This window comes from Eleutherodactylus coqui, chromosome 1, assembly GCF_035609145.1.
Source record: "Eleutherodactylus coqui strain aEleCoq1 chromosome 1, aEleCoq1.hap1, whole genome shotgun sequence".
In the NCBI taxonomy this organism is placed as follows: Eukaryota; Metazoa; Chordata; class Amphibia; order Anura; family Eleutherodactylidae; genus Eleutherodactylus; species Eleutherodactylus coqui.
In genome coordinates this window covers 347,335,051-347,347,981 of record NC_089837.1, presented here as the reverse complement: position 1 = coordinate 347,347,981, position 12,931 = coordinate 347,335,051, and the positions used below count along the sequence as shown (strand labels likewise).

General features: G+C 41.9%; 1 protein-coding gene across 1 annotated transcript in view; it reads left to right on the top strand.

Annotated features, from left to right (window-relative positions):
* Positions 1–12,931, top strand: part of GALNT17 (polypeptide N-acetylgalactosaminyltransferase 17) — a 357,786-nt gene that overhangs the window by 127,130 nt on the left and 217,725 nt on the right. The window contains exon 4 of the mRNA XM_066576414.1: positions 8,957–9,123. Coding sequence (XP_066432511.1) covers positions 8,957–9,123 — 167 coding nt within the window. The remainder of the gene's footprint in view (positions 1–8,956; positions 9,124–12,931) is intronic.

Here is a 12,931-nt window from a genome sequence, read left to right as displayed (position 1 = left end):
ATTGAAAGCAATGGGCTGCCGGCGATCGCGGGATGAATTGTCGGGAGGGGCTTAAATATAAGCCCTTCCCTGCAATTCATCCAGAAATGTGTAAAAATAAAAAAAATATATACTCACCTTGTCCCGGCAGAACGATGTTAGCCCATTGAATTCAATGGAGCCGGCAATACAGCCGGCTCCATTGAAAGCAATGGACTGCCGGCGAGCGCGGGATGAATTGTCGGGAAGGGGTTAAATATATAAGCCCTTCCCTGCAATTCATCCAGAAATGTGTAAAAATAAAAAAATATATATATACTCACCTGGTCCCGGCAGATGGAGTTCAGCGCGGCCAGCGGCACTCCTGAACTGCTCTGAACAGTTGTGAGTAGTATTCAGCAGCCGGGGATTTAAAATCCCCGCCTGCTGAATGAGCTGCCTCTTATTGGTCACAGCCTGACCAATCAGAGGCAGATCTCACTCACACACCCATTCATGAATTTATGAATGGGTGAGTGACTGCTGCCTCTCATTGGCTCAGCGGGACCAATCAGATGAGAGGCAGCACAAGCTACACATGGTCAGTACAAGCTACGCCTCTGCCTTGTACTGACCATGTGTATATAATGTAGCAGTGACACTCAGCAAAAAAAGTAGACATCCAAATCACATGCTGGAGAACATAACATTTTTCTGCATGCTCCTGAAATAGACTTCTGCAAAACTTACACAAAACACATTGGTTAATTTCTTCCTGATCCTTTCTATTTTCAGCTAGCATATGGCAGAGGATTGGGGTATTATCAAGAGGCAGGGCTTAAAGAGGCAGAGAATGTGCTAAAATAACAAACGACCAAGAACTTAACATTCTAATCATAGCCTCTGGGCCTGTCATGCCTATTAGACCCTGTGCAGGGATGTTAGGAGAAATGATAACATAGCATTTACTTTATTGTTGCTTTTGGCCCAGAAAAAAGTTCTGTAAAATCGGTGTTAATGCATCAGCCAGCTTTTGGAGCTTGCAGAACTGTCTTTAATGTTATAATAAAAAAAGGACGCAATATATGCTAAAGTAGATCATAAAAAAATATATTTTTCTTCCCCTCTTTGTTCATTCTTGGATATGGGCTGAGCTTTTCTAAAGGGTAATATATGTATGACTTTATATTTATAATTTCGTTGTACATCGCAACTGAAAAATAATGTAAAAATTATTAAGAGGCAAATCACATCTGGTTTACAGATTTATTTTTTCCTTGAAATAAAATGCCACATTAAAGTTCATCCAAAGTATTCCATCTGAGTTTTCATAACAAAAAAAGATGCAATTCCTTGAGCCCAAGCAAATAAAGCAAACTGTTGGCGTAATTTGGTTGATTAAATCATTTATAATAAAATGATATGTTGTAATGTATTTCAGGTTTATACATATTTACATAGATAACTACACAGTTATATATACCATTTGCATTTTTTATGGATCAGTTTTATAAAGCTCTGTGCAGACAGTGAACAATAAGGAAGTTATGGAATTTAGCTCTGAAACCTGTAGACTTCAGAATGAAGCTCCAGACTATAATAAGGGCTAGTCAGGGAAGATATGTACTGCAAAGTATTTCCAAAGATCTAATGTATTTCCAACACTTTTAATACTGTTAGGGTGTGATCAACGAAGCAGATTTGCTGCAGATTATTATAGGCTAAGAGGATCAGCTGGAAATCTGCAGCGGAAAATCCAATTGCTGCGTATTTTCATGTAGGTTCTGGTGGTGATTTCACTCCTTATTTGAAGTTGTGGAACCCATATGAAAATGTGCTGCATAAATTGACATGCTTTGAATTGAAGTTCTGCACCACAAGTCAATTCTGCTGTAGATTCCATGTGAAATTTTTAAAACTTTATCCACTTAGGCCTCAGTCAGACAGGCGCGTTTTTTCTGCATGCCTATGTACGCAAAAAAATTGCGTCTATTAGAACCATTGGTTTCCTATGAAGTGTTCACATGTTCATTTTTTAGAAGTGCAAAATACTCGCACCTGCAAAAAAAAGGACATGTGTGCCTAGAATGCACACCTGTAAGGTCTGTGCTGTGCGTAAAGACATTGTTTGATGTTACAGAGGTTGCAGGGCATGAGGGGACTCCCGGAGGGTTCCACGAAGCCCCGCAGGGAGTCCCCTCATCACTGAACACTGAGGATCCCCGCCTGCTGAATGAGCTGCCTCTGATTGGCTCAGCGCAGGGACCAATCAGGGGCAACTCTCAGCTGTCATTCAGCTGAGAGCTGCCCGATTGGTCCCTGCGCTGAGCCAATCAGAGGCAGCACTCACTCACCGATTCATGAATTCATGATTGGGTGAGTGAGAGCTGCCTCTGATTGGTGAAGCTGGGACCAATCAGAGGCAGCTCATTCAGCAGGCGGGGATTTTAAATCCCCGGCTGCTGAATATTACTCACAGCAGTTCAGGAGAACTGCCGGCCGCGGCTGAACTCCGTCTGCAGGGACAAGGTGAGTATATTTTTTTTTTTACTTTTTACACATTTCTGGATGAATTTCAGGGAAGGGCTTATATTTTTAAGCCCTTCCCGAAAATTCATCATGAGATCGCCCGCAGCCCATTGCTTTCAATGGAGCCGGCTGTATTGCCGGCTCCATTGAATTCAATGCGCTGGACAGCGCTGCACTGCTCCGGCCCACTTCTAATGAAACGTGGCTAGGAGCAGATTTTTCGGGCGATTTTTTTGGCCCCGGTCACGCGATTTGCGGATGCGCATCTGTCATGCGATCCGCAAATTGCAGGAAAAAACGCCCCTGTGACCGAGGCCTTATGGTGCATGCTGTAATAATGAGAGCAAAACCAAATGATTGTAAAACGCAAAAAAGTGCTGAAACATACTACAGCTTATTATGTCTTACCATAACAACCGTAAAAAAAGCAAACAACTATAAGCAAACATTTCTAAAAATTGAAAAAAATGTATTTAAACAAAAATTATATTTACATTGAAAAAAACTGAAAAAGTTATTAATTTTGGAAGTCAAGGATGAAAAAATATAAGCAAAATAACAAAAAAAAGTTGATGACTGGAAGGGGTTAAGTATTGATTGTTTGGTCAGTTGCATTAGTTAAATATATTTTAGAAATGTGTCAATTTTACAGATTGGCTTTGACTGGTCGCATTATATATATATATACTACTTGCGAACAGGTTCCGTTCCAGGAGCCTGTTCGCAAGTCCATTTGTTCGCAAGTGGAGGGGATCGCGCGTGGATCCTGCTCCATACAACGTCGGGTACAGGCTGTTCTTACAGCGGACACCCGGAGGCAGCAGTTCCGATGAGCCGCGCCGCTTGTTGGAACTGTTAACACTTTAAATACCGCTGTCAGAGCGGTATTTAAAGTGTTAACATTGCTGACGAGCGGCACGGCTCATCGGAACTGCTGCCGCCGGGTGCCCGCTGTAAGAAACAGCCGGCACCTGGCGTTCAAGGGGCCTGTATATCGTCCCGCGATGAGATCACGGGACGCTGTGTGGTTGCTAGGCAGCTGGGCCTCCTGAAAGGCCTCAGGGCTGCCTATGCAGACTGTCTATTAAGCGCACGGCTTGATAGGCACTCTGCATAGGCAGCCCTGGGGCCTTTCAGGAGGCCCAGCTGCCTAGCAACCACACAGCGTCCCGTGATCTTGATAGAAGCCTCTCCGGTCCCTGCACAGCATGATGTAATGCCATAGCATTACATCATACTGTGCAGAACAGATTGTTCGCATCTTGTGAAGTTCGTAAATCGAACGTTCGCAAGTCGGGGACTATCTGTGTATATATATATATATATATATATATATATATATATATATATATAGTTCAAATGAGAAGAAACCATATCAATATATGTTATTATTTTTTATATGGCCCTAGCATCTGTAACACCCTATGTGCAAAAGTTTAATTGCATGTGCAATAGACTGATACAGCATTATTTTACCTTCAGTATTGTACCAGTGCATTCATATAACAATATCATTATGTTCTTTCTTCAGGCAAAGAACATATTTCTGAGATTTATAGCTGTGCGCTGTAATAAAAATGAGTAATCAATAAAATCCACTAATAATTACAGTCATTCTCAGCTGAAAGAGACCTTTATTTTTAGTACATGATTGATTCTGTTTTCTAGAAATTGCTGATTCATATAATACAACCAGCCAAAGCCAAGCTGTAAAAATGACATTAATTCTAATTTTGTTTATTAACACATTTATAGAATATATTTAACTAATGCAACTGACCAAAAATCAATACTTAACCCCTTCCTGTCATCAACATTATTTTGTTATCTTGCTTATATTTTTTCATCGTTGCCCTCCGAAAGTTAAAACTTCTTTAGTTTATTTCAACATAGCTGTCTGAGGGCTTGTTTTTGGTGAGACAAGTTGTATTTTTTAATGGTACTATTTAATATACCATATAACTGAAAAACTTTCAAGAATTAATAAGTGAGGTAAAATGGAAAAGAGCAACTGTGCCATTTTTTAAGGGCAGAGGTAATTTTTACAGCGTTCACTACTAGAGATGAGCGAGTATACACGCTAAGGCACATTACTCGAGCGAGTAGTGCCTTAGCCGAGTATCTCTCCGCTCGTCTCTAAAGATTCGGGGGCCGGCGCCGGTGACAGGTGAGTTGCGGCTGGGAGCAGGAGGGAGCGGGCAGGGGGAGAGAGGGAGAGAGAGATCTCCCCTCCGTTCCTCCCCGCTTTTCCCCCGCCGCTCCCTGCCCCCCGCCGGCCCCCGAATCTTTAGAGACGAGGGGGAGATAATCGGCTAAGGCACTACTCGCTCGAGTAATGTACCTTAGCAAGTATACTCGCTCATCTCTATTCACTACGTGGTAAAAATCACATTAACAGTATTCTTGTAATAATTTTTGATTATGGTCATACCTAATTCATACATTGTTCATTATGATTTATTAATTCTACTAAACAAAAGAATGTAAAAAATGGCTTTCTGCTGCTGCACACTGACACACATGAGGTTTTGACTTTCCCGTCAATGAAGCAGCATGCTGATTTGTTTTTTTGCGAGGTAAGCTGCATTCCTAAGTGATCAATAAAATCAATCAATAAAAACTACAAACAAATTTTAATCATCTTTTTTTTCGATTTTTGGAAGTAGATGTCAATAGGGGGGAACAAAAAATGCATTATCAGTACCAGTGATCTGTCGAGATGGTTACTATGAAGTTATTTATATATGTAGTCAAATGGAAATGATGAGACAACTCTTGCTGGTGCTACTTCTAAATTCCCCATAAGGACATAAAGCATCAGGTAGCAAGATGTTGGCACACAAGAGTTTTATTCCTAAAACTTCATTTTGATGCTCAACTAGAATCTTCATCAAGTACTTATGTATTGCAGGGTGGCAGTCATTATACTACATCCTGCCACAAGCAGGGTATAATAGTTAAAATGAAATACCAAGCCTGAAGGTTTACTCTAGGCCACCAGATGCCATAACAATCATTTGGTGACCCCACAATTGTGTTTGGAGGTCCAATCGGTAGACAGAGCATGCACTCTCTCTCTGTCGGGGAATGTAACTTTTATAGTCGCCCAATCCCTGGTTCCTGCAGTGTCCACTGGTGAAGATTGCACTGAGCATGAAGATATGACTCCCACTCTCCCATAGACTTGTTATTGAGGCTGTCATGCAATCAACAGTCGCTGTGGTGTCTTTTCCTCAAAGTATAGTACATATAAGAGTAATTTCACTTAAAATTACTCAAATCCTTGAATAGGGCAGCAGGATGGCTCAGTGGTCAGCACTGATGCTTTGCTAGTACTGGGGTCCTGAGTTCAAATCTGGACACAATATGCCTGGAATTTATATGTTCTCCCTATGTTTAGGGTTCCTCCCACATTTCAGGTAGATGAATATTGATTGTCAGCCCCACTGGGGACAGAACTTAATATGAAGTGGTGTGAACTATGCATGCAGTGTATAGATAAGTAAAATAAATATTCAGTGTTTACTAAAGATGAGCGAACACCAAAATGTTCGGGTTCGCGTTATTCGAAACGAACTTCCCGCGATGTTCGGGTGTTCGTTTCGAATAACGAACCCCATTGAAGTCAATGGGCGACCGGAACATTTTTGTATTTCGCCGATGCTCGCTAAGGTTTTCATGTGTGAAAATCTTGGCAATTCAAGAAAATGATGGGAACGACACAGCAACGGATAGGGACGATGTTAGCCCATTGAATTCAGTGGAGCCGTCAATACAGCCGACTCCACTGAATGCAATGGGCTGCCGGCGATCGCGGGATGAATTGTCGGAAAGGGGTTAAATATATAAGCCCTTCCCTGCAATTCATCCAGAAATGTGTAAAAATAAAAAATATATATATACTCACCTGGTGCCCGCAGACGGAGTTCAGCGTGGCAGGCTGCAGTTCTCCTGAACTGCTCTGAACAGCTGTGAGTAGTATTCAGCAGCCGGGGATTTAAAATCCCCGCCTGCTGAATAAGATGCCTCTGATTGGTCACAGCCTGACCAATCAGAGGCCAGCCCTCACTCACACCCATTCATGAATTCATGAATGGGTGTGAGTGAGGGCTGGCCTCTGATTGGTCAGGCTGTGACCAATCAGAGGCATCTTATTCAGCAGGCGGGGATTTTAAATCCCCGGCTGCTGAATACTACTCACAGCTGTTCAGAGCAGTTCAGGAGAACTGCAGCCTGCCGCGCTGAACTCCGTCTGCGGGCACCAGGTGAGTATATATGTATTTTTTATTTTTACACATTTCTGGATGAATTGCAGGGAAGGGCTTATATATTTAACCCCTTTCCGACAATTCATCCCGCGATCGCCGGCAGCCCATTGCATTCAGTGGAGTCGGCTGTATTGCCGGTTCCATTGAATTCAATGGGCAAACATCGTTCTTCTCTGTCACAGCTGTTACAGCTGTGGCAGAGAAGAACGATTTGTCTTCTATATGTTCTCAATGGGGTTGGCGCTGCTGCCGCCGGCCCCATTGAGCGCATATAGAAAAGATTTCTCAGGGAAGAAAGTTAAAGTAACCCGAACATCCGAACATCGTGTGGTGTTCGTTACGAATAACGAACATCCCGAACACCCTAATATTCGCCCGAGCATCAAGCTCGGACGAGTACGTTCGCTCATCTCTAGTGTTTACATATATTTCAGAATCTGCAGATAGTGGCTTTGTGTTAATTGGTAATTATGATCACACTGTATTTCTAGCTGCTCTTTAGTAGGTGCTGACTATTGCCCGTTGACTATTTTGTAGTATGCAATCTGCAGGTTCACAGACAGAATACAGATTACTGTGACTGGTAACATGCATTCCACTGAAAAATTTACAGGGTAACACTATAGAATCTCACTTTGTTACAAATTTCTTATTTGACATCTTTTGCTTATAAAGGTAATAGTTGTGATACAAGGATTTATTATTCTGCACCATCAGTAAATATGAATACACGTTTATAACATGGATCATAGTATTGTGTTGGTTATATTTATCTTAATTCCTTGGTTTTCTTCATGGTGCATTACCTTTAAGTAGTGAGAAATTGCCGAAGTAATCTCCTTAAACAGGGTGCAACTGTTAAACCCATCTATAAATGTTCACATTATAAAACAAAAAACATTTTATGGGAAAAGCTGTAAATGATGTATCACCTTGGATAGGGCAAAATAGCCGTATGGTAGCTGTATTTTACAAATAGTGATGCTATTAAATGAAAATATTATCGCCTATTCGACTGCTTCAGTCTATTTCATGGAATTGTGTTTGTCTCCAAAAATGTAATTCTCCCTCAGGTTCAAGAATAAAGTGATTTAGGAGTGAGATTGCTGCAGTATGAAATGTCCAATTTCTGCATTCATTGCATTAACAATTTAGAAACCAGTTGTCTGTGTCCTCTGAAAGCATGTCCATATCAAGCAGTGTAAACACAAGCAGTCTAAGCTGAATTAACTGCTTCTGTGTTTTCCCAGCTCTAAAGTGTTCTCTGCAAGTTGGAAAAAAATAGGTAATCTTTTGGTTTGGGCAATTTCTCTACTTATTTTGTACTAGACTAGGAGGCCCTTATGGCATCCACCAAATTTGTGCATAGCAGGCATAGCAGTCCGATTGCATAGAGGTCTGCCGAATGTCAACATTTCATTAAAAAACTAAAATTATAGAAGGTATAAATAAATAAACAAATAAGTACTGCATTAATAAATTATGTCATTCTGTCAAAGTGAAGGGGGTCCATGAACATGTACAGGCTTCTGTTCGCTATACATGTACATGTACTTTTTGCGCATGCAGGGCCTCGTCAAATGTGTGCAAAACACCCCCATCCTGATTTAAAAGGTTATTTAGCCTAATGAGGTCCAGATGTGTTATATTTTTTGCACGGAATTGCGCAGTGTATGGTGCATTTGTGTGTGTATATGCGCTCCTTTCATAGACTTTTTTAGGGGCCTTAGCTGCGCAATGCACAAAAAGATAGAGCAGGTCCTACTTTTTTGGATGCCCAAAAATGTGTGAAATACGTCTGTCTGAAGAAGCCCTTATTGCCACGGGTCCATATGCGGATTTTGATGTGGGATTACCATTAGAAGTAAGCCATTTTCAATTCAATTTTCATAAAAAAACCACACAGAGGCATGCAGATTTTTCCATGTGTTGCGGCCAAATTCCACCTATCTGAAAGGTTCCATTTAGAGCATATTTTAAAAGGTCATGCAACTCCTGCTAACATTTTCTCACAATTTCTCAGTTCAAACCTAAGCGTACTGATGTGTCATAAATTTATGCTATTCTTTCCTTTCTTCTTCATTCCTTTCTTCCATTTTCTCCCTCCCTCCCTCTATCCTCCCTTTTCTCCTCCTCCTCTATATTTGTATCATATAAAAGTGTACATTATATCTGATATACAAAATATTGATTTCTTTTAGGTGCAAGAAATTAAAATACCCGAAGGAGCTTCCTCAGATTTCAATCATTTTTATCTTTGTAAACGAAGCCCTGTCAGTGATCCTTCGATCGGTACACAGCGCAGTGAACCATACACCCGTGCATCTTCTGAAGGAAATTATCCTTGTGGATGATAACAGTGATGAAGGTATGATTATATTTTATTGCTCTATCTTCTATGCAGGAAAGTTATACAGGTAACAGTATTTGATTTTTCACTATAATTTAAAGTGCTTTTGTGTGATTTTATAAATAAAGTTCATTGCATGGGTATATGCTTACAGTTTGTAATATATCTTTGAGAAGAAATATTGAGGATGGTGGACAAATCCAGAATAGGTAAATAAGTGTTATAAAACTTTCTTGCCCATGTCTGTACTGGATGATGGGTTTACCAGGACTTTACTATTCATAATCTATCCTTAGTAGTACGCCGTTAAGGACCCCTGTCGATCAGTTGATATAGAGCCAGCTGTCATTGTGGAAGGAGCTGAAGCACAACAGTTTTGTCAATAGTGCAGTCGCCCAGTTTAGTTACTTCAGGCACAGTTCCCATTGAAATCATTGGGAGCTGGACCTGCAATACCAACCTGGGCCACTGCAATATAGACAGCACTGTCTGTATTCAGTTTTGCCTGCGATGACTGTGAACCTGATGAACAGTGGGGATCCTGAACGGTGAACCCCAATAATCAACTGATCATAGGTTATCAATATTAGGCCTCTTGTCCACGGGCTTAAAATCCGCAGCGTTTCTTCCGCACTCGGATCCGCTGCCCATAGGGATGCATTGGACACCCGCAGGTAGTTAAATACCTGCGGATGTCATTCTTCCCGTCAGTCGCAGATCCGCATGCGGGAAAAAAATGGACATGCTCCATTTTCGTGCGGGTCTCCCGCGGGGACGGCTCCCACAGGCTTCTATTGAAGCCTATGGAAGCCGTCCGGATCCGCAGAGACCCGTACCAGAATTAAACTCACCTGCTCCGGACAATGCGGTTCTTCCCTTCTTCGCGGCCAGATCTTCTTTCTTCGGCCCGGCGGATGTGCCCGGCGCATGCGTGCGGCACGCCGCCAGCGTGCCGCGCACATCCGCCAGGCCAAAGTAAGAAGATCCGTCCACGAAGGAAGGAAGATCCACATCGTCCGGAGCAGATGAGTTTATTCTGATTTTTAGGCCTCATGTCCGCAGGGCAGGAGGGACCCTCTACGGATTCTACATGAGGAATCCGCGGCGGGACGGATTTTCCACGTGGACATGAGGCCTTATAGTTCTGGGATCCCCTTTAAAAGATCAAATTAGTTTGTTTATTGTAGTTACGCTATTCATTTATAGATTTACATGTTAATTTTTATATTGCATTAACCCCTTGAGTGGCACGCCCGGAAATTTTCCGGGACGAGCTCCACTGCTCATAGCAACATAGCCCGGAAGATTTCCGGGCTATGTATCACTATGGGAACTGCAGAGCACAATGCCACAAGCTGTGACATTGTGCTCTGCCTGCACAGACCCACACAGAGCAGTGCAAGGGCTTTAAAAACCAGCAGAAGATATTGCCGACATGTCGGCAATGTCCTGCTTTGTTTACAAGTTGCCATAGAGACCATCGGCTTGTCAGAAGCAAGCGATGGTCTCTGTGGCAGGGAGAGCTGGTTGTTAGCTGTCAGAGGACAGCTAGGTACTAGCTCTTACAGCAGAGATCAGAGAAAACCTCCGATCTCTGCTGTGTTAACCCTTTACATGCTGCAGTCTATGTGACTGCAGCATGTAAAGGGTTGTCACTGCAGCATGTAAAGGGCTGTCACCATCGGACCCCCGGAATGTGATCAGGGGTCCTGATGGGTCCCTGTGGAAGTCCCCTAAAGGGACAAAAAAATTTTTTTTAAAAAAATAAAAAAAAAAAAAGTTAAAAAATTATTTAAAAAATTAAAAAAACACTTGTCTCCCTTTACTTTGTAAAAAATCAAAAATACAAATCACACATGTGGTATCCGTGTGCGTCGTAATGACCCAGAGAAGGAAGTTAATACATTTTTTAACCCCTTAATGACATGGCCCCTTTTTTTCTTTTTTCCCCATTTCTTTTTTTCCTCCCCCCTGTTTAAAAAAATCACAACTTGTCCCGCAAAAAACAAGCCCTCATATGGCCATGTCAATGGAAAAATGAAAAAGTTATGGCTCTTGAGACGCAACTGCAAAATTAGTTGAAATTCAATGATTAGACCATTTTAAAAAACCTGCCCTGGTGGGCACGACAGGGTGGTAGGAAACCTGCCACTCAAAGGGTTAAAGAAGATGTATCACCACAATGATTCTATCAGTTTTATTTGTAAAAGCCTGCAGAAAAAATGAACAATTTGTGAATATAAATTATTTTTAAAAAGTGCTTCATAGATGGAAATAAAGTTATGCAAATGATCTGACTACCTGCAGAAGTCGAATAGTCGAATTTGAACTTCTGGGCAAAGAGCTCCCAACAAGCCCAGCAGTACTCCTTTATCATTGTTGTCTACAGCATATATAACTTTTATCAGGGGCGCAACTATAGGGGATGCGGTTGCACCTGGGCCCAGGAGCCTTAAAGGGCCCATAATGCCTGTCTTCTCCATATAGGGAGCCCAGTACTATGAATAAATCAATATAATTGGGGCCCTGTTATAGCATTTCCACTGGGGCCTAGAAACTACAAATTTCGCCTATGACTGCTATATCAATGCTCATGATAGCTCATATAGTGAAAGCCACAACATCTTGCAATAACTAGTGAGATCTCATGACTTTGACACTGTATGTTGCTGGGGGTGTTATGGGAACATGGAGGGTATGCCGGGAGCCCCTTGCCTGTGGGAAAATGGTCAATTGCATAGCGTCTTTGCCACCTACAATAAGAAGCTTTTTTCAATAAATTCAATAAATAATTACCTTTTAAATAATATCCATTTAGTAGTTTACTGGGGAACCATCATTATTTAGATAAAATAGATATGGTCACATGGTGATAGGTCCTCTTTAAAGCTAACCTGTGTGGTAGGTTAATTCTCATGTGCCTATTATGTGGCTGTCTGTGATTATGTCCCTATTTTTGTGGTACCCATTAGAGATGAGCGAACGTACTCGTTTCGAGTACTTACGCACCCGAGTACCGCCATTTTCGAGTACTTCAGTACTCGGGTGAAAAGATTCGGGGGGCGCCGGGGGGCGGGGAGAGGCGTGGCGGTGCGGGGGGGAGCAGCGGGGAACAGGGGGGAGCCCTCTCTCTCTCCCACTCCCCACTGCTACCCCCCGTGCCGCCACGGCGCCCCCCGAATTTTTTCGCCCGAGTACGGAAGTACTCGGAATTCGCGGTATTCGGGCGAAAAAGGGGCGTGGCCGAGCACGTTCGCTCATCTCTAGTACCCATATAGTAGCTCTTCTTCTCCTATTTAGGCTACAGTAACAGCCTGTGTGGTCTCATTTTGATGTGGTCCTACACTAGCAGTCCAGTCAATAGGAGAGAGGTTGATAGTAGGGAGGGTATTTAGTGTCAGTTACATATCATGGAATTCATATAACTTAATATATATTATTTGAACTGTAGTATGATAGCAACCTCAGTCCCTGACTCATTAAATGTACTACCATCACTGATTGTGATGAAGAAAGGAAAGAGAGGACAAAATCTAGTATTTGGGGGATATTTGATGCAGATTTATGAAAGTGCCTAAAACTGCCCATAGCAAACAATCAATCAAACTGCAGGTTTCATTTAACAAGAGAACTATTAGAAATGAAAGTTGTTTTAGAATTGGTTGTTATGAGCAACAAAGACAGTTTTTCTTTTATACATTTTCAAAAACCTCCCTCTATATTCATGGTCACTAAGGGCTGTATCATTCGCACTGTCCTTGCATTAATTTCAATAGGACTAATAGAGATAGCTGAATGTTTGAACTTGTCATCTAGAAATGAATAA